Here is a 23,468-nt window from a genome sequence, read left to right on the forward strand (position 1 = left end):
GCAGGTAAGTGGACATGAGGCTAGGTTTAGATCAGCCATGTGATCTCCTGGTCCAGTTTTCAATAGCCTGGACGGGTCGGAGAGGAATTTTCCAGATTTTTTCTCCTCAATTGGCAAATTGGTTTTTTTCTCCCCCGGGTGATCACATGGGTTTGGGCGGGATGAATAATAAAATAAAATGGGCGGCATGGTGCCCTGTTGGTTGGCCCTGTTGCCTTGTGGGATTCGGTGAAAACTAGAGTTAAGATTGGATCAGCCATGATCTTGTTCAATGACGGAGCAGGCTTGAGGGGCTGATTGGCCTACTCCTGCTCCTATCTCTTATGTTCTTATGTTATGTTTATCCCACCAGCGATCAAAAGGCAGTCTCCCCTCTCCAGTAACAGAGCGATCCCACCAGCGATCAAAAGGCAGTCTCCCCTCTCCGGTAACAGAGCGATCCCACCAGTGATCAAAAGGCAGTCTCCCCTCTCCGGTAACAGAGCGATCCCACCAGTGATCAAAAGGCAGTCTCCCCTCTCCGGTAACAGAGCGATCCCACCAGCGATCAAAAGGCAGTCTCCCCTCTCCGGTAACAGAGTGATCCCATCAGTGATCAAAAGGCAGTCTCCCCTCTCCGGCAGCAGAGCGATCAAAAGGCAGTCTCCCCTCTCTGGTAGCAGAGCGATCCCACCAGCAATCAAAAGGCAGTCTCCCCTCTCCGGTAACAGAGCGATCACCAGCAATCAAAAGGCAGTCTCCCCTCTCTAGTAACAGAGTGATCCCACCAGTGATCAAAAGGCAGTCTTCCCTTTCCGGTAACAGAGCGATCACCAGTGATCAAAAGGCAGTCTCCCCTCTCCGGTAGCAGAGCGATCCCACCAGCGATCAAAAGACAGTCTCCCCTCTCCGGTAGCAGAGCGATCCCACCAGCGATCAAAAGACAGTCTCCCCTCTCCGGTAGCAGAGCGATCCCACCAGCGATCAAAAGACAGTCTCCCCTCTCCGGTAGCAGAGCGATCCCACCAGCGATCAAAAGACAGGAAGCCAGTGCTCACCCTCCATATTTGCCTCGACATTTCAATCTCCCCCGTTACTTTAATCAGTGAACAATGGAAACTTTAATCAGTGAAATGGAGTCAAACCTCGGCTTGCACGCCATCCTACAGCTTTCTCGCCATGAGGTTTGCACACGCTGCCTTCCTGCTGGAATCCGCTTGGAGACCGCAGAGCAATGAAACACCCAAAAGATCTCCAATCTGCAAATCACAGGCTCCGACAGTTCTGGAATCACATTCAAAACCAATAACAAATGTAAAAAACATAAAAAAGTGAAATATCTGGTTTCCTGATCCATCCAGAAGATGTCAACCGAAGGAACATTGTACACAGGTACCATCTTGACTAGGCGGTCTTTTTCAAACTTGAGACATGCAGCAATGTTTTGTTTTGGAGAGCGGTGCTTTCCTCTGTGATGCCCTTTCAGGAACACCATTATTGTTCAGTGTTTTTCTTATAGCGGACACATGAACAGAGACTTTAGCAAGTTCTAGAGATTTCTGCAGGTCTTTTGCTGTTACCCTTGAGTTCTTTTCGACCTCCTTCAGCATTCATTGATTGGAACACCCGAGTCTAAACAGCTTTTGTAGAAGGCATTACCCCAGAAGTTCACATACTTTTTTTTGAACCTAGACAGTGACTGTTTAAATGGTGTATTGACAAGTAGTACAATTATTTGTGTGTTATTAGCTTAGGCAGATTGTGTTTGTCTATTATTGTGACATAGATGAATAATACACCACATTTAATGAGTAATTAATGAAGAAAACCAGGTAATTGCAAAGAGTTCACAAACTTTTTTGCAACCATACCTCAATCATGTCCTCTCTTAACTTTCAGGATAGATTTGCCCTGGCGAATCTCCCCCTCCATCATTGCCAGTACCACAATATCCTACTCTGTGGTGACCAGAACTGCATGCCATGTTCCAGCTGAGGTCTCACCAGTGGTTTATAAAGTTGATGTATAACCTTCCAGTTCTTCTACTTGATGCCTTCTAATGAAAGCCAGTCTTCCAAATGCTTTCTTAACCACGTTATCCCCCTGTGATGCCACCTTCAAGGATCTTTAGATTTGTACAAGGTCCTTCTGTTCCTCAGTACACCCCATTCATGGCAGTATGTTGTCAGTAGCACTCCCAAACTCACCTCACTTTTATCAGGATTTACAGTGCTATGCAATAGTCTTAGGCACCCTAAATTTTTTATATAAATTTTGCCTTTGATGTTTACTTTTGTCTTCTGCATTAGTGTGCCAGTAAAAATTAGCAAATTTTAGATTTTTAAACATTCATTTTCCAAAAAATGTAAATGTTAGAGGAATGTTTGTATTTTGTTTAAAGAAAGTAACATATTAAATAACACACCACTTTTCAAATAAAAACTTGCTAACTTTGTAGGTATTTAGCCCAGTACATGATTAAACAAAGATAAACAGAATGCTAATGATCAATAGCGTAATGAGTTGAATGAACTAAACCGATCAACTGAAACAGAAACAGGTGGAGAAGGAATCAAACTGACAACCAAATTAAAAGGTGAGGGTGTGGCAGGTGTGACAGTTTAACGTTCTAACCATCAATCCTTACACCATGGCAAGACTCAGCATAGCAACAAGACACAAGGTGGTCCTCCTGCATCAGCAAGGTGTCTCCCAAGCAGAAATTTCACGGCAGACAGGAGTTTCAAGATGTGCTGTCCATGCTCTTCTGAAGAAACGGGCAAGGTCGAGGGCCAGAAATGCAATGGTCGGCTACAGAAACTGAGTGCAGCAGACGAGAGATACATCAAACTGATGTCCCTTCTAAATTGGAAGAAGTCCAGCACTGCAGTCAGCTTGGAACTCATGGAACCATAGGAAACCAAGTGCACCCCTCTACAGGCTGGAGAGGTGTAGAGGGTTAGGGTTAGGGTACTGTCAAAAGTGGTCTTCATGGAAGAGTTGCTGCCAAAAAGCCATTCCTCCAAAGTGGAAACAAAGCCAAGAGACTCACCTATGTACCAAAACACAAGGTTCTGAACAATGGCAGCAAGTGCTCTGGACCGACAGGTCAGAGTTTAAACTTTTGGCTCAGACAGGAGGCAGTTTGTCCATAGAAGAGCTGGAGAGCGCTACATGAATGAGCGTCTGCAGCCAACAGTAAAACATGGCAGATGTTCCCTGTAAATTTGGGGCTGCAAATCTGCAAATTAAGTTGGTGATCTGGTCAGAGTTAATGGAATTCTCAATGCTGAGAAATACAAGCAGGTTCTTATCCATCACGCAATACCAGCAGAGAGGCGTCTGATCAGTTCCAACTTCATTCTGCAGCAGGACAAGGTCATAAAGAATGAGCTTAAGTGAAAAAAAAAACAAGGAAAACAACAACAGATGTTCCGGCCTCCATGGAGCTGACCTCAACATCATCGAGTCTGTCTGGGATTACCTGGAGAAACGGAAGCAAACACAATAGCCAAAGTCTGCAGAAGAACTGCAGGAAGAGGTTCTCCAGGATGCCTGGAACAACCTACCAATTGATCTTCTTACAAAATGGCACAACAGTGTACCTAAGAGAACTGATGCAGTTTTAAAGGCAAAGGGTGGTCACAACACATATTGATTTGATTTAGTTTTTTTGAACTGTTTAATGCTCATTGGAGTATTTTTTTTTAATATTTAGAAACTTTGCATTTCATTATTTTTGAAAGCATCTTCGCTTTACAGAATTTTTTTACGTGTGCCTAAGACTTGTGCACAGTACTGTAACTCCATACGCTCCAACACATAGACATCACCCTGTGGCCTAAAGATCACCGTCCACATTGTCAAAGACTCCAGCAATCTTTCTCTCAACTACAACCTTACTGATTATGCTTCCTCAATGCTCAGCACCCTTCCTAGAAACGAACAGAATCAATATTTCCTCATCCTCTGGTTTGCAAATTTACCTGCAAACAACATCCTGTCTCTGGGCATGAGAAAAAAAACTGGCAAGCCCAAGACTGGAAGTGGTGCAGAAAGTTCAAAGCAGTGGGAAGGTATCAAGGGACAGGCTAGGTAAACGTAAGGTAACTGTAAGGAATTTAAATATTCTCCCTGTAATTGCGTGGGTTTCCTCCGGGTGCTCCAGTTTCCTCCCACATCCCGAAGGGTTAGTAATTTAACTGGACACACAGTGTAATTGGGCAGCGTGGTCTCATTGGGTCGAAAGGGCCTGGTACCGTGCTGTCTCTTTAAATAACACTCTACAACGGGCAGTTACATGTCCCTTCGCACATCCTGTCACTAAAAACAAATCTATAAACACTCATCATCGATGTGAACAGATTTTGATTTCAATGAGCCTGCACTGCTGAAGGCAGATAACTCAGCTGTGGAAAAAAGTCCCCTTTATTAAGGGAGAGCAATATTTCTCTGCAGAATGAAACAATGATATGCATAGTGTTGTAAGGAATCAGTTTTGAGCATAACTGAGTTGAAGAACAGCATTCCTTTTAAATACTCTCGTAGCACTAACCATGAGTGACTCTGCCAAGACTGATCAATCGATCACACACCTTGGTAAACATCTCTTTAGATTCCTTTAATTTAGATAGCCACCGGCAATTGATCTGTGCAGTACTAATTTAAGAAAGAACAGACCTACCAACACTCAAATAGCACTTTTCAAGGTCTCAGGCCACCAAGTCTTTGATAACCAGCAAGATGCCTTTCCAAGTGTAATTACTAATGGAACACAGCGCTATATTATGCAAAGCCAAATCCCACATAAGACAAGATATGTTATTTTCAGTGACTCTATCAACAATTCAAGGAAGCCCCCTGCACGGCTTTGAAATAGTGTCATTAGATCTTGTATATTCACCCACACTAAGTCTCCAAGCCTCCCTAAGATTCTCCACTCAAGCCCCACAGACTTAAGCCCATATGCTGTACTACAATGCCATATCTAAGTCTGCTGCCAACACCACTGTTGTTGACAAATCCAAGTTAATGACAAATCAGCATATGGGAGGAATTTTAAAAATCTGGTTGAAAGGTACCACAACAACATCAGTGAAACTAAAGAGCTACAGGAGGAAAAAGCCAGAGGTCGATGAGCATCGGAGGTAGAGAGTGTTATTAACTTTAAATTCCTTGGCGTTATCAGAGGATCTAGCACGCAGGTACCATCACAAAGAAGACACAACAGCACTTCTACATTCTTAGAAACTTGCCTGAATTCTGCATGTTAAGTTTTATCGATGCACAGTGGAGAGTATCATACACCAATAGCCAGGAACAGAAAAGACTACAGAAAAGTGGTGGATACAGCCCAGTCCATCACAGGCAAAACCGTCCCCACTATTAAGCAAATTTACATGAAACATTGCTACAAGAAACAGCATCCATCATCATGGACCACCACCATCCAGGCCATGCTCTCTTTTCTCTATTAAAATCGGGCAGGAGGTACAGGAGTCTTAGATCCCACACCACCAGGTTCAGAAACAGTTATTACCCTACAACCATCAGGCTCCTGAACCAGCGTGGATAACTTCACTCACCAAAACTCTGAACCGATTCCACAACTGACTCACTTTTAAGAAGTCTACAGTATTATTTATTTTTTTATTTGTATAATTTGTCTTCTTTTGCACATTGATTGTCAGTCTTTGTTTATGTATATTTGTGTTAATAGATTCTATTGTATTTCTTTATTTTCCTGTAAATGATTGCAAGAAAATGAATGTCCTGGTGGCATGTGTATTTCAATAATAAATGTACTTGGACTTTGTATACCTCGGAAGCAGGTTAATCTGTCAACCATGGTGGGACTAAAAGAGCCCAAGAAGCAGGTCTTTTTCTCAGAGCTTATCAACCTGTCCCACGTAATGGTGGTGTTGTGTCCCTGAACACTCACCTTCTTCATTCCACGCAGGATAATACATAAAGTAAACCCAGACCAATTAAGGGTTTCACCTTTGGAAATAATTACCTCTGGATTCCAGGAATCTAGACCAACTGAAACCAAGTTCATGAATAAGGTGTCAACTGCCCAGACGAGAATGAACTGCAAACAATTTTCCAAACACAGTGGAGTCTGGTTAACTGGGCCATCAGCTGATCAGGGCAGCTGCTTATTTGGCAGAATAGCAGCAAACACTGGATTAATTCTTTTCTTGACAAATATTAGCAACTAATACAGTTTTATAGCACTGCAGTAGTACTGGTAGTGTTCTAATTTGTTCTTTATTTCATTTAAATGCATAATTTTGATATAGTTTGTCTTTTTATACCTTTTTCATTTTTTCCATGAAACTTCAGCTAATTGGGGAAGTTGATTAATTGGGTCCCAATGTGTCCTAATCAACTGGAATCCAATCTATCTTTATATTAATTTATAGAAACCCAGGGGAAGCATGTTTCCTTATAGACTGGCATCAATAATACAGATATTACTTTTGAACTCAACAGTAAAATTAACTCAAAATGTCTTGAGAAACCTTGAAAACGACCAAACCAATTTATTGGGACAACTCTTACAGTAAATAAATCAAGCTTGGCAAATTTGTTTGTTCCTACCTGGAGCCAGAGTCATTCCCCGGATCGTGAAACACTTCATAGTGTTTGAAGAGATCCTCGGCTGAAGCATGGGACTTCATACACAGTGGGCAAATAAAACCCTGTGAAGTCAAAGTGGGCACAGAACAAATCAGAGTCTTTGCATACACTCCCATGAGCCGTGGTTGGGAATTGGAAGCAAGGAAACATGCTGCACAGCACAAGGATGTGTGGACAAACAAATCAAGCCAAGCTCATGAAGTCACTGGGCAGACAAGAGAATTAAGACAGTCTCACGACAGCATTGAATGTTGCAGAAGCAGAAGGATGTTCCATGCCGCATGTGGACAAGGGCTAATCTCTGGCCAGCCTACTCTTTTCACTAGCTCTCCCCTAAACTACGCTCACCACCCCCCCCCCCCCCCAACCATGTTCTATTTCCTGACAAATGGCCCTGTTGGGAAGCAGCCCCAGCATCCTCACATTCCCCACTGCCTCTTGGTTTGGCTGTCTTTCAGTTACTGTGCACCCATCTTACTGCTAAGGATAAAGTTTATAAATTTAAAGCAACTGCCCAGATCTATTGAACTTACCACTGTTATGGAGGTACAAGAGCCTTAAGTCCTACTCCACCAGTTTCAGTAAAAGTTACTACCTGACAATCATCAGGCTCCTGAACTGTCATGGATAACTTCACCCACCTCAATGCTGAACTGACTCCATGAACTCGACTCTCCTTCAAGGACTCTGCAACTCATCTTCTCAATAACTCTACTTACTTATTATTTTTTACTTGCAGTTTGTCTTCTTTTGCACATTGGTTGTTAGTCTTTTATGTATACCTTTTCATAAATTATATTGTATTTCTTTATTTTCCTGTAAATGCCTGCGAGAAAATGAATCTCAAGGTAAAATAAGGTGACATGCATGTACTTTGATTATAAATTTGCTTTCAACTTTGACATTATTCCACAGTAACAGAAGTCTCATTAGACTGACCCAGTCACAATGGTAACTGTCTGTCCATAGAACCCTTGAAGCCACAAAGTCCAAAAACATCTGTTTCCCTTCAACCATTTGTTTTTTTAAGTCAACTGGCATAACCTGATTACTAAGGTATAGCAACACTCTAATCACAACGGATACTTGTTCTAATTGTGTTCTTTCTTGTAAAAGGTATGTATAATTCAGACTTATGATTTCTTATGAATGCTGCTTTTCCGATACAGGTGCCTGTGGTGCTGATGCAAATATGTTTTCAATGCACCTATGCATACATGTATTTCTGCAGATGGCAATAACTCAACTTTGACTTTGTGGAAGCTTCTCTTTAAGTACAGAATTTAAGGACTGAATGCAAAGCATAAATCAAGAGTGATCCTCAGATCAAATAACTTGCCATGGCCATTTATTCTGAAAATGCAACTCACAATTCTCCCACTAGGAGAGACATCTTACCATAACCATAAGAGATTGTGCTGGTGCTGGAAATCCACAGCAACACACACAAAATGCTGAAGGACCTCAGCAGCTCAGGCAGCATCTATGGAGGGGAATAAACAGGCAAGTACCCTTCATCAGGACTGGAAAGGAAGGGGGAGAAGCCAGAATACAAAGGTAGGGTGACGGGAAGGAGTTCAAACTGGCAGGTGATAGGTGAAACCAGGTGAGAGGGCTAGGGAGCTGAAGTAAAAGCTGAGAGATAAAAGTTGGAAGAGGTAAAGAGCTGAGGAAGGAATCTTTCACCATTTACCTTGTCAAAACCCATCAGAATTAGGTATGTTTCAATAAAATCACTCCTCGTTGTTTAAAACTTTAATTAGTATAGAACAAAGCTTTCCTTAACACAACCCCTACACAGCAGGCAGGCATCTCCTCCCTGTGCACAGATAATAATAAAGTAGGCCGAGCTTGCGTTGCAACTTCATAGATGCCAGTTACTGATGGACAACAGACATGAGGTACTGAATGGTTTGATCTCATTCCTCTGTCTGCATCCATGTTTTTTTTTGGTTCCTGTTCCTTCCTACCATGAAGAAAACCAGAAGTGAAAAACCACAGCTTGAGTGCCATGGTAACAAGACTCCTTTTAAAAGTGGATTACTGACTGACTAGCAATGATGCTTCAGGTCCACTGAAAGTCAGAAATGCGGAGAGTACTGACATCACCAGTTAATGGCAAAACTTCTGTTCAACCATTAATGAAACAAATTCCAAAAGTTTCTATTCCTGAATGAAGAGATGGAAGCAGTTACTTCCTTCCTAACCACAAAAGTACAAAACACATACAAAATGCTGAAGGATTTCGACCCAAAACGTCGACTGTACTCTTTTCCGTAGATGCTGCCTGGCTATTTTGTGCGTGTTGCTCAGATTTCCAGCATCTGCTGATTTTCCCTTGTTTGTAAACACTGTGTCAAGCAAGAATTCTTCTCCATCTGCATCCCCTTCACCGCAGGATTCTCATCCAGACTGTACAGACACTGAAATCTGGAGCAAAATCTCCTGCCTGCCCCCTATATCCCTTCATGCTCTGATCAATCAAGAATCTATCGAGTTCTGCCTTAAACATAAAGACTTGCCCCTCACACCTGCCTCTGGCAAAGAATTCCACAGATTCATCACTCTCAGGCTAAAGAAATTCCTCTTCATCTCTGTTCTAAAAGGAGGCCCCTCAATTCTGAGGACGTGTCCTTTGGTCTTTGACTTTCTCAACCACCCTATCAAGGCCTTTCACCACTTGATAGGTTTGATGAGGTGACCCCTCATTCTTCTGAATTCTAGTGAATACAGTCCCAGAGCCATCAAAATGCTCTTCATATGACAAGTCATTCAATCCTGGAATCATTTTCATGACATTCAATCCTGGAATCATTTTCATGAACCTCCTTTGAACCCTCTCCAGTTTCAGCACATCCTTTCTAAGATAAGGGGCCTAAACTGCTCACAATACTCCAAATTTCAACATCACATCCTTGACTTTATATTCTAGTCCTCTTGAAATGAATGCTAACATTATACTTGCCTTCCTCGCCACAGACCCAACCTGCAAATTAACTTTTAAGGAATCCTGCACAAGGACTCCCAAATCTCTTTGTGCCTCAGTTTACACACACAAAATGTTAGTGGAACGCAGCAGGCCAGGCAGCATCTATAGGAAGAAGTGCAGTCGATGTTTCGGGCCAAGACCCTTCGTCAGGACTAACTGAAAGAAAAGATAGTAAGAGATTTGAAAGTAGGAGGGGGAAATGCGAAATAATAGGAGAAGACAGGAAGGGTGGAGTGAAGCTGAGAGCTGGAAAGGTGATTGGCAAAAGGGATGCAGAGCTGGAAAGGATCATGGGATGGGAGGCCGAGGGAGAAAGAAAGGGGCGTGACCACTGGGTGTACTTATCTGGACATTATCACAGACCATCTACCACTTCTTACTGTTCAACTCTAAACTCCGTCTTCCAAAATAGTGAAATATTTTACTATCCTTTGTGATGTCCCAAAGCACAAAACTATCACTACTATCCACACTATTGTCAAGAGAAAGGTGCACTTCACCTCAGTGGGCAAATGTCAGAGGCTGCCATGCAAGTGACAATGGAAGCAAAGCCAGGTCCCGCTGCATTAAACACTATGGCAGAGCACAATCCTCTGGTGAGAAACCCCAGAAAGTCTCCTGTGCACCGATTAGTAAGTGACTCATCCAGTAGTGACAAAGAGGCTGTGCAATAGTAGACAAACTCAATGTACAGCCATGCTGGCATAAAAGAACAGGGAAAGGCCAGCCCACTGCTACTACAGGGGGAAAAAAAAAAGCAAAAATCAAGACTACTTTCACGTTAGAATGAAAATCCACCACCACTACACAAACCCACCCAGAGAGTATTCAAACAAAGAGCAACCCACACTAATGGCCGTCTCTGGATTAAGCTGCTCCTGCTTCGCCCTGTCTGCCACAGTGTGCTCGTTCCGATCATGCTCAAACAGCTCAGCTGGCGTTAGATACGATTGCATACAGATGGGACAGATGAACCCCTGGAAAGAGTGTTAACTTTCAGAATTACAACTCTTATTATGAGCAGGGTCAAGCACGAATAGGTCCAATTTCACCATGGCTGTGAAAGCAAGACATATACACACACACAAAAAAACATGGAGAATATTTCAACATGCAGAACAGTTAGATTGAACTTCAAAAATCCACTAAAAGTGGTTTCAAAGGATGAGTTTCATCATCACTGGTTGAAGAAAACAGCAGCACATCTTTTATTTGCTGTCCTCATTAAAGCTTGATTTAAGTAATTTGAAGATCCCTTGCATGGAGTTACGCTCAGTGATATCCCACAGTTGTGCAATATTCCATTAGTTTTACTTTAGTAGTAGATGGAAGCTTTCAACTGCAAAGAAATTTCATTAATTCTTAGCAATAATTCTCAATTATAGCCTCCTCCTCTTTATCCCACTCATTCCTTGGATTTCTGATAAACTGAAAACATCAAGGTTACTGTGTCAATAGAAAAAAAGTAGTAAAATAACCTTAAAATAATTGGAAGGACTGAAATATCATCTTTTTCTGGGAAGTGCACTTGAAGGCACTAGGAGACATTAATGTAAAATTAGCGTCCGACATGCTGAAGTGAATTCAGGAAGCGTGTTCTTCCAAAGAGTGGCAAAAACATGGAAGCATTGAAAACCAAAAAGGTTGCGAGTTCAATGGGTCAGCAGCAAATCTCAAGCTTAGATCTTGGGCAGGTAAGGATATCTAAGAATATGGGTGGAAGACAGGTAAATGCAGTTGAGGTACAAATCAGCCAAAACTCTGTGGATGGGTGGAAGAGACCCTTCTCTGGTCCTGTGTTGTATGTGTGAAGACTGTCAATCACGTGTTGGGGAAAGGGGGAAGACCAGGGCAGGCTATCCTAACTAATTCTTATCATTATGATCAATGTGATTATCAGATGCCTCAGGTCCTCTGCCATTCATAGGCTCCAATGTACCCGATCTCCATCTTTGCTTCCTCTCAACCACATCCAGGAGTTTTGTTTAAAAGCTGCTCTTCTGATTATCTGGACAAATCACTGTAGTCTCCTTGTCTCATTTCCAACTAGAATTATCTTCTTGCTGCTTATCTTTGTTCAATTTCCTTTTCAGATACAAAACCCATTAGATCTTACAATAAAATCTCACTTCAGATACATGCAATCTTAGACTTTGACTTTTGAGAGTTCACATTTTATAGTCTTATGACAGTAAAGAACTTCATTATAATCTAACCTTTCTGATTAAGCTAGTTCCCTGCTTTTCCTTGTTACTAGGTCAGTAATAATTCTTCCACTTATTGATATAACCTGTAAAAGTTCCACAAATTGTTTAGCATGTCATTTCCCAGCAAGATATTTCACATCCTGACATACAGCTAATGTGTTGAAAGCTCATCAACTATTCTATTCACAAAAACAGTACAGACAGCACCATTTTGAGGACTAACTTACAATTTCTTCAATGTTACAGTTCCTGACCCTGTCATTGTGTTCAAAGTACTGCAGAAGGTGACAAGATAATAATGTGCCAGTTTGTCAATAATGGGTTGTCAATAATGGGATACTAGGTTTGTTCTTGTGCTTCAATTTCAAATCTGCCTGTTAATTTGACAGTAACTTTTTAGCTGTACCTTTGAGTAATTGCACCTTACTCCAAAGACTGAAGGCCCAGTGGTTTTGATACTGACGGGATTCTCTTTCCTCACTGTCGGTACAAGTAAATGAGGCATATGAACAAATCTATACATTCCACAGCCTTGGGCAAACATTGCCCAGAACACTGGTCATTTCTCTCTCTCCATTCTGAGTTTGCAGGTACATTATGGACTATGGCGATTTATCAGCTTCCTCTGCTCCCTGTAGAATTCTTCCCAAGTGCATGGGTTTTCTCTGGGTGTCCAGTTTTCTCCCACAGTCCAAAGATGTTAGTAGGTTAATTGGTCATTGTAAATAGCCCTGTGATTAGGCTAGGGTTAACTAGCCCTGTGCTTAAACTAGGGTTAACTAGGTGGGTTGTTGGGCCAGAAGGACCTGTTTCACGCTGTATCTCTAAGTAAACAAATAAAAAGCAACAATAATGATAACTGACTCCTGAAGATGAAAGCATCATGTTTTGGGGTTACGTACCTCTGAACCACCTTCATTGTTAACTTCTACAGCGGGTGATGCTGTTACTGAGGTGTCTGGTTCAGATCCTGAAGAAGCAAGAGACGTCTGCAAGAAAAGGAAAGAGATTCAGGCCAACCAGAGCTGGAGGTGATTCACCTGTGAGTAACTCAGTAAACAACCAGACAGATCTATTGGTGAAAGCTCCCTCTTCTCCATACAGTCTGTTTCAAGGGGACCATCAGGGTACAAGTGTTGCCTCAGCTCCCACCAAACCCAAAGGTCAAACACACAGCTCACTTAGAGTGTAAGAGCGGGGAGATTATAGTACAACTATACAAAACACTGACGAAGGGTCTCGGCCTGAAACGTCGACAGTACTTCTCCTATAGATGCTGCCTGGCCTGCTGTGTTCCACCAGCATTTTGTGTGTGTTGTTATTTGAATTTCCAGCATCTGCTGATACAAAACACTAGTTGGGTTTCAGCTGGAGCCTGTGCATAGCTCCTGTCACCACTCTTTAGGGAAGATGGGAATGAGGAGAAGCTGAATAGACTGAGAACACTGGAGATTTTGCTTGTTCCACTTGCAAGGATAAGTGCCAGGAGGAAGATCGGTGGGGAGGGATGAACAGACAAGGGAGTTGTGTAGGGATCGATCCCTACAGAAAGCAAAAAGTGGAGGGCAGGGGAGGGAAAGATGTGCTTGGTGGTGAGATCCCGTAGGAGGTGGCAGAAGTTTCAGAGAATTTGGATGTGGAGGATGGTGGGGTGGCAGGAGGATGGGGTAAGAGTAGATGTGTGTGAAATGGACAGCGTTGATGGTGGTTGACCTTTAATTCCACTTCCCATTTCTATTCCATTATATCTAGCCATGGCTCCTCCACTGTCATGATGAAGTCACACTCAGATTGGAGGAACAACACCTTATATTCTGTTTGAGTGGCCTCCAACCTGTGGCATGAACATCGATTTCTCAAACTGCCAGGAATGCCCCCCAAACACCTCTCCCTTCTCCATTTCCCAACCCCTTGTCCCGCCCTCACCTCATCTCCTTGCCCGCCCATCGCCTGAGAAAAATTTGTTCAACCAAGAGTTCATGGAATCTGGAACACACAGCCACAGGGTGTGACCCTTAGATTTTACTGTTCACTGAAAGGCCAAGCAAGTTGTTACTGAGAAAGACGATAAACACTGACTTTAAACAGCGACAGTCACATCCACAAAGGATAAAGAAAAGGTAGTACATGTCAACCTCAATGCATTCAAAGGAACTCCTGGAAGTTTATTAGAAAGTAATTCTAACATATTCTCAAGTGAACAGGACTTTATTGTCATTCTGTAAGCTGTGCTTGGAAACTGTAACCCTCCTAATGAAGGGTCTTGGTCCAAAATGTCAACTGTTTATTCCTCTCCATGGATGCTGCCTGACCTGTTGAGTTTCTCCAACATTTTGTCTGTGTTACTCTGGATTTTCAGCATCTGTAGAATTTGTATTTATGAAATGTAATCACATTTGTTTTATTGATCTATCAATGTCACTGTAAACCCCTACCAAAATAACTTTTATCAGCTAGTTTGACACTTTGAGGAGGAAGCCCTGTAGTCCTTCAGATTTAACATTAATCTGAGGTTCCACTGCACTCCTGCATTAACACAGAACATTCCAAGGCACGTGTTGAGTGGCACTGTCCATGGCACTGGAGAGAACCAAGGTGTCCTTCTTTAAATAGCAACAGGCACAGCCTTAGTTTGTCTGTTTCTGAAACACTGCACTTACATAGCACAGCAGTCCGAGGTTTACATACTTTTGGATGGTTTAAGGAACATAGAGGGAAGTTAGAGGTCAGGTTAGGATTTTGGGACAGGGCTGCATCAGGCCTCCACTCTGCACTCTGTGTTTGAAGTCCATGTGGACGGGTGATGAAGAACATCTGCGGTCCAGGCCTATGATCTGCATCCGAAGGCCACACAACCCTGTCGGGCATGTTCAATGTTTGAGGCTGGAGCTTGCCTGTTCTGTCCCCTCGCTGGCCAGTCCTGGAGTCAACACTAGCAATCTGAGCCCAGAGCTCAGTCAGTAGTCTAAAGCCAAGCCCAGTGGACACAGCTTGGAAGCCTGTTGTGGAGCTGTCTATGTGTGGGTGGGAGGGAGGTAAGGAGCTTGTTTCAATGTCATTGTTTGTTGTGTTGAACATGGTGGGCAAGCTAGGCTGGAGCCGGAATGTGGGGTGACACTTGTGGGCTGCCCCCTGGGTGTTAACACAAACAATAGCATTTCACCGTATGTTTTACTTTCTTTCTTTCTTTCTTTTTCAATCTTTTTATTAAATTTCATATATAAAAAAAAACAACACATAATAATGAATAGATTACAGATTCAATAAACTTGAGATTACATTAGTAATAGGATAATAATATCCTATTAAAACATCCATCAACAAAAGGTACATAAATCAATCAAGTCTATATAAATATATATGAGAAAAAAAAACAAAAATAATCATCGAAAAAAGAAGAAAAAAAAATTGAAATTATATATGAGAAAAAATATATATTGAAAAAAAATACTAAACTAAAACTAACATGGGCAATAATAGCACTTTATAAATATATGAAGGTGTCAAGAAAAGAACTCCGGAACTCCATACCTGAACAAGTATAAGTAGAGAAAAGGATCTGAAATAGGCCAAATTAATTCATATGAAAGTGTCGAATAAATGGTCCCCAGGTTTCTTCAAATTTAATTGAAGAATCAAAGATAGTGCTTCTGATTTTTTCCAAACTCAAATAAGAAATAGTTTGGGAGAACCACTGAAATGTAGTAGGAGGATTTACTTCTTTCCAGTTTTGTAATATAGACCTTCTGGCAATTAATGTTACAAAGGCAATCATTCGTCTGATTGAAGGGGAAAGCTGATTGCCATCTTCATTTGGTATACCGAAAATTGCAGTAATAAAATGGGGTTGTAAATCGATATTCCATACTGAGGAAATGACATCAAAAATGTCCTTCCAATAGTTATGTAAAGTGGGACATGTCCAAAACATGTGAGTCAATGAAGCCACTTCTAAGTGACATCTGTCACATTGAGGATTAATATGCGAATAAAATCGGGCAAGCTTATCTTTAGACATATAAGCTCTATGTACAATTTTAAATTGTATTAAAGCATGTTTAGCACAAATAGAGGAGGAATTAACCATTTGTAAAATTTTTTCCCATTTATCTGTTGATATATTACATCGAAGTTCTTTTTCCCATTCTTGTCTAATTCTATCCGATATTTCTGGCTGTATCTTCATAATCATGTTATAAATAAAAGCTACTAATCCCTTCTGACAAGGATTAAAAGTAAAAATCAAATCTGAAAAATCCGATGGAGTTGAGTTAGGAAAAGATGGAAGAATTTTATGTAAGAAATTTCTAATTTGTAAGTATCTAAAAAAATTAGATTTAGGTAATTCAAATTTGTTGGATAGTTGATCAAAAGACATCAAAGTACCTTCAAAAAAAAGATCACGAAAACATTTTATACCTTTCCTTTTCCATATACTAAAAGCTTGATCTGTCAATGAAGGTTTAAAAAAAAAATTACATAAAATAGGGCTGTCCAGAGCAAAGTTTTTCAGATTAAAGAATTTGCGAAATTGAAACCAAATTCGTAGTGTATGTTTAACAACAGGGTTAGATATCTGTTTATTGAATTTGGCTAAATCAATAGGAAGAAAAGAACCAAGAACGGAAAATATAGAATATCCCTTAACCTCACTACATTCCAAATTTACCCACTGTGGGCACACAGGTGAATCCAAATCTAGTTTCCAGTACATTAGGTTACGAATATTATTCGCCCAATAATAAAATCTAAAGTTAGGTAAAGCTAGACCACCATCTTTTTTAGACTTTTGTAATTGCCTTTTGCTTAACCTAGGATTTTTATTTTGCCACACAAATGAGGAAATTTTTGAATCAATATTATCAAAAAAAGATTTAGGAATAAAAATTGGTAAAGCTTGGAATAAATATAAAAATTTCGGTAAAATCATCATTTTAATAGCATTAATCCGACCAACTAATGATAAAAATAAGGGAGACCATCTAGTAGTAAGTTGCTGAATTTGATGAAGCATAGGTAAAAAATTCAGTCCAAATAAATCTTTATATTTCTTGGTGATTTTTATACCTAAATAGATAAAGTTATCAGTAACAACTTTAAATGGCATCCTATCACTCAATAAAGTTTGCGCGTTTAAAGGGAATAACTCACTCTTATCTAAGTTTAACTTATAACCAGAAAAGCTACCAAATTGAGCCAACAAGGATAAAATAGCAGGAATAGACCTACTAGGATTAGAAATATATAACAACAAATCATCAGCATAAAGCGATAATTTGTATAACTTCTCATTACGGGTAATACCAAAAATATTAGGAGACTCACGAATAGCAATAGCTAAAGGTTCTAATGCAATATTAAATAATAAAGGACTTAAAGGACAACCTTGTCTCGTACCACGAGATAATTGAAAAAAAGAGGATCTATAATTATTTGTAAGAACAGAAGCAACAGGTTTATAATATATTAATTTAATCCATGATATAAAATTAGGACTAAAATTAAAGTTTCTCAATGCATTAAATAAATATGTCCATTCAACTCTATCAAAGGCTTTTTCAGCATCTAATGAGATAACACATTCTGGGGTTGTAGGTGATGAAGTATAAATTATGTTAATCAATTTTCTAATATTAAAAAAGGAATATCGATTCCTAATAAAACCAGTTTGATCTTCTGAAATAATCTGTGGTAATACCTTTTCTAATCTAATGGCTAAAATTTTTGTAAGAATCTTAGAGTCTACATTTAATAATGATATAGGGCGATAAGATGCACATAAAGTAGGATCTTTATCTTTTTTAAGAATTAGAGAGATAGTAGCTTCATAAAACGATTGAGGTAGTCTCTTCTTAACAAACGCATCATTAAAGATTTCACATAGCCAAGGAGAAAGCAATAAAGAAAAAGTTTTAAAAAATTCTACAATAAAACCATCAGGACCAGGAGCTTTCCCTGAATTCATTGATGAGATAGCCTCTCTTATTTCATCCATAGAAATAGGAGCATCAAGCAAGCTACAATCTTCATCTATCAGTTTAGGAATATTCAAGTTATTAAAAAAATTATCCATCGTAAACCGGTCACCGTCAAATTCTGATTGATATAAAGATTTATAAAAATCTTGAAAAGTGTTATTGATTTCTTTATAATCAGTAGTTAAATTACCGTCTTGTTTACGAATTTTAATAATTTGTCGCTTAGTCGAAATAGCTTTTAATTGATTAGCTAACAATTTACCAGTTCGATCACTATGAATATAAAATTGAGCCCTAGTCTTAATTAATTGATTCTCAATTGAAGAAGATAATAATAAACTATGTTCCATTTGAAGCTCAACTCTCTTCTTATAAAGTTCTTTGGTAGGAGTAACGGAATAAATCTTATCAATTTCTTTAATTTTATCCACCAATAAAGCTATATCTGAATATCTTTGTTTTCTTTTACCAGCGGAATATGAAATAATTTGTCCACGAATAAAAGCCTTGAAAGAGTCCCAAAGTATTCCTTTATCAATCTCTTCATTATAGTTTGTTGAAAAAAATAAGTCAATTTGTTGTTTTATGAAGGTAATAAATTCTGGATCTTGAAGTAAAGTAGCATTAAGTCTCCAAGATCTAGTATTGATAGAAGAGTCCGGAATCTTGATAGATAACTTCAAAGGCGCATGATCCGAAATAGCAATAGAATCGTATTTACAATCAATAACATCTGTTAATAAACGATGATCAATAAGAAAATAATCAATTCTAGAATAACTATGATATACATGTGAAAAAAATGAAAATTCTTTATCTTTAGGGTTCAAAAACCGCCATATTTCAGTAATTCCAGAATCAACCATAAAAGAATTAATAAGTAAAGCTGATCTATTCGGAAGAGTTCGAATAGGTTTAGATCTATCCATCGAAGGATTCAAACAACAATTAAAGTCTCCACCCATAATCAACATATATTCATTCAAATTAGGAAGAGAAGTAAATAAACGTTTAAAAAATTCAGGACAATCAAAGTTTGGAGCATAAATATTAACTAAAACAACTTTCCGATTAAAAAGTGAACCAGTTATCAACAAAAATCTACCCTGTGGATCAGAAATAATTTCATAATGTGTAAACGAAATTGAGGCGTCTATAAAAATAGACACACCCCTAATTTTAGCGGTACAATTTGAGTGAAATTGTTGTCCCTTCCAGAACCTAAAAAAACGTTGATTATCCTCCCTCCTAATATGGGTCTCCTGTGCAAAAATAATATTAGCGTTCAATCTATGGAATACTTTAAATATTTTTTTACGTTTAATCGGATGATTTAAACCATTAGTATTCCACGAGATAAAGTTAATAGATTTATCCATCATACCAATATTAATTGTGTGTATCATAAAAGGTTAAAAAGACACATAACCCACAATTTAGGAAGAAGGAAAATTGATTCAGGAGCAACCGGAGATCCTGACACCTCAACACTATTAACAATTTAAAGTCAGCCCATAAACTAAAAGCAAAAAAATAAAAAGCAAAAGCATGAAAAAAGATCCCTCCCCCCTCCCCCCACCCTTTGAAAAAAAGCCAAGCGGCAGGCGCATAAACTAATACTAATATTACCCCCATTTCAAGATGGCAGCTCCATAAGAAAATTTTTTAAGAAAAAACTATATAACACCCTAATTAAAATATAGAGTTGCAAAAAAAAAATATATATATATATATACCTACATATATATATATACATACACATACACACACATATCAGACAAATCAAAAAAAAACTAAAATAGTAAAACCAGAAAAATCATTAATAAAAAAAAATGAACATTAAAGTTTAAAAATGTAATACATCTTTAAAAAAGAAATTCCATATTCAGATACAAAGATGACGTTTCACAAGCCAAGACTTATGGGAAGAAGAAACGACATTTTGAAAAAGCCATATTACAAAATATGAATATAAATTCAGCAATCTAATAAGAAAATTTAGTAAAAAAGTTATCAAAATAGAATTTTTTTTAAAAAAAAGATTTAATAGACACTACAACATATATAAAAAAAAACTAAAAAAAAATTCAAAACCTTTGTTCCATTTCTAAATACAGGCAAGCAAATAAACGCTTATAAAAAGTAAAGACTTATGGGAAGAAGAAACGACATTTTGAAAAAATAATTCATTATTACAAAATACAAACGTGTATAAAAAAGGATATTATAAAAATTAAAACAGCATCTATAAGCAATAATAATAGTAGTAAAAAAAAAAAGACCCAGACCCATAGTTCAAAATAAAAAGTTATAACCCAACTTCCAGGGTTAAAACTTAAAATGAAATGACATCCTCTCTCCAAAAAAAAAATCTTCAATGTAACTCATAGTTCAAGTTGCACTAGAGGATCGATATTCTTCAACAAATTTCTTCGCTTCTTCAGGAGTGTTAAAAAAGTGTAGACTGTTGTCGGGCAGCACCATTCTAAGCTTCGCTGGATACATTAAAGCTTGTTTAAATCCAATCGAATGAATCTCTGCCATCACTGGTTTAAAAGCGATCCTGGCTTTCATTACTTCATACGAATAGTCCTCAACAATTCGAAATGAGTAATTTCTGTAGGAGATCATACCTTTTTTACGAGCTAATCGAATTAGAAGCTCTTCCTCACGAGGATAATGAAGGCGAACAATCACCGCTCGTGGTTTATCAGGCACAGACGAAAGCCTCGCAACTCTATGAGCGCGGTCGATAACAGGTTCATTTTTCAAACCTTCACCACCGAAAATTTCCCACAGTAATTTAGAGAAAAATTCAGTTAAATCACCGGACTCAACTTTTTCGGGAATTCCGATGATGCGCAAATTCTGTCTGCGAGAACGATTTTCAAGATCAGTAATTTTAAACTTGTACTGATCTAAAGTTTTAGCAGTCGACTCTATCTTCTTCTCTAACACTTCAATTGTACGTGCTTTTTCACAAATTGATTGTTCAAGAGTCGTGATCTTATTTCCAAGCTGCTGAACCACTAACGCCTGCGACTGAAACTTAGTTTCAAGCGATTTAACAACTCCTTCAAGATCGGATATTTTCGAAGTAATCCTCCTTTCCAAATTTAACAGTTTACTGTCCAATTTACCTTCTAGTCTGCCTTCCAGACCCGCAAATTTAGCATCCAGTTTATTGTCCAATTTACCTTCCATACCCGCAAATTTAACATCCAGTTTAATGTCCAAAAGACCAGAAATTGCGTCGATGGATACAGGATCCTTAGCCGATTTCTTACTTGTAGCCATTTTAAGTTTGACAAGATTAGATCAACTATTATTTTAGGAAAAAAGGGTCAATCAAAGGTAGCAACTCATATGATTAAGTTCGAAAAGATCTAATTAAAGGGTGATTATAGTTAAAAAAATAAAGAGCGCCTAAAAGGCAGATGCTTACGTCGCCATCTTGAAACTCCACCCCCCCATGTTTTACTGTACCTGTGATAAATAAATCTGAATGTGAATACCCCCGTTTCTAACACCCACCTACACACTCAAGATCATTAGAGAAGCCAATTAATGCTCAACCTGCACAAGGAAAACAGAAGACCCAGAAAAAGCCCCCACTGTCACAGGGAAAATTTGCAAACTTCATGTAAACAGCACTGGCAGTCAGGACTGAACTCAAGCGAATGGAGCTGTGTCACAGCAGCTTTACTATCCGTGCCCCGGTCTGTGGTCCAGGGCTCTGCGGGATTTAACCACTATGCTGAACGGTAAAAGGCTCAAGGAGGGAATGGCCAAACACTTATCCCAATCTAGTCACGGAACAAAGAGCATCACACACATCAGTGCCAAACCAATGAGCAGAGCTGCAGGCAAGACCCAATTGTGTAGAATTACAGGAGACATCATGCAGTTTGTAAACTATGATAGCCCTGCAAATATTAACACACTGCAATTGGATTGGGGGTATGAGGTAAGATGTCATCGTGGCATATGACTCAACCACTATGCACAACAGCCTTACTCAGTACAGAATGACTCCCAAACATTCAGTATGAAATATGAATCACACCTCACCGAGGCAACTGGAGCTTTCTAATAAAACAACAGCACAGTACATCACGGGAAAACAGCTTCACCTCCATGGACTCTGTCTACACTTCTCACTACCACAGTAAAGCAACCAGCATAATCAAAGACCCACCACCCTGGTCATGCTCTCTTCTCCCCTGAAAGTGTGTACCACCAGGCTCAAGGGGAGCCTGACTCATTGTTATCAGATTCTTGAGCAGACCTCTTGTACCATAAGCTGGAGTCCTGACCTCACAACATACCTCATTATGATCTTACACATTACCACTGACCTGCACTGCACTCCTTCAGTATCTTTTACACTCGCTCAGCACTGTTACTGCTTCACCCTATTCCACTTCATTGGGTCTGTATGAACAGTATTCAAAACACACTTTTCAGGATTCAACATTCAAGTTTATTTATCATGTGTACATCGAAACGTACAGTGAAATGCATCACTTGCATTAATAACCAACACATATGCCACACATTCCGGTGCCAACACAGCATTTCACTGTATCGCAGTATATGTGACAATAATAATCAATACCCAACAGTCTTGTCAGGCCTCAAATGGTCATTTAAAGATGCATGAGCAGCCTCTTCTCACCAAGACTGGGGTATGAAGTAAAGTAAAGTTTAAAAACAGCCATACTGTCTTTTCCTGAACTCTGGGCTGATGGCAGGAAAGAGCAGGGGTTCCAGTTACTCTCCACAGCTGAAAGAGGACCATGATAGCAGCTCCCAGCATGGCATCATCCATGTGTCTGAGAGTGCCCATCCCAGGCAGTGAGGAAATGACCCTGAGACACACCAACGGTAGAGTGACTAACTGTACAATATGAACTCATAAATTCCTCCTGAGGGGAGAAGCAGCAAAACAAGGTCACAAGGACACCAACTGGAGAGAATAAGCATGTCAGGGATGACCAGGCTTCTTTCCCAGACCAAGAGGTGACCACATTACAACTCGGTTTGAAAGGGTTAACACGGAAAGCTGTTCTAAGGGGCCATTAATATGAGAGTCATCATTGAATTGAATAAGGAATTCAGGGAATCCTTCCTTACTCAAGTGGCTCCTTACACAGGATAGTGCGAATTTTCTATTTTAATTCACTATACCACTCCAGCCTTTCCCTCTGTTGTGTCTTGCACTGTTAAAACCCGGCCAAACATCTTCTATCTGGGTACACTGCAGTCTTCTGGACTCAATAGTCAAACCTCTAACCTCAGATTCTCACATTTCCTTTCCATTAAGATCTAGATATTGTCGCCTAACATTACTTATTACTCATTTATTCCTTAAATTCTCTTTTTCCTCTCTGTGCAGATTGGCCTGCTGGTCATGTCCCACAATCTTACCATTTGCAACACATCAGACAAAGGAAGTTAATCTAATTTTTTTTAAATTGATTTTTTATGCATTTCTACAATTACTATGACAAAAACCCAACTACAAAATAAGAGATTAATACAGTGCAAGATATATGTACAGTAATAAATTGGTTCAAAATAATGATGAAAAAGCACCCAAAATAAAGTCATGTAGAGTTAGTATCCACCCTCCCCACAGAAAAAAAACTCCAGATCAACCACTGCAAGATG

At 39.4% G+C, this 23,468-nt stretch overlaps 1 protein-coding gene across 3 annotated transcripts in view; it reads right to left on the minus strand.

The window, feature by feature from the left end:
• Positions 1 to 23,468, minus strand: part of eea1 (early endosome antigen 1) — a 158,759-nt gene that overhangs the window by 124,912 nt on the left and 10,379 nt on the right. For 2 of the 3 annotated variants that reach the window (XM_059987735.1, XM_059987733.1), the window contains exons 2-4: positions 12,720 to 12,806; positions 10,459 to 10,587; positions 6,583 to 6,683 (exon numbers count right to left, since the gene is read on the minus strand). In XM_059987735.1, the coding sequence (XP_059843718.1) occupies positions 6,583 to 6,683; positions 10,459 to 10,587; positions 12,720 to 12,806 (317 nt within the window). The remainder of the gene's footprint in view (positions 1 to 6,582; positions 6,684 to 10,458; positions 10,588 to 12,719; positions 12,807 to 23,468) is intronic. The other variant, XM_059987734.1, reaches the window with a different exon arrangement.

Source organism: Hypanus sabinus, chromosome 13, assembly GCF_030144855.1.
Source record: "Hypanus sabinus isolate sHypSab1 chromosome 13, sHypSab1.hap1, whole genome shotgun sequence".
NCBI lineage: Eukaryota > Metazoa > Chordata > Chondrichthyes > Myliobatiformes > Dasyatidae > Hypanus > Hypanus sabinus.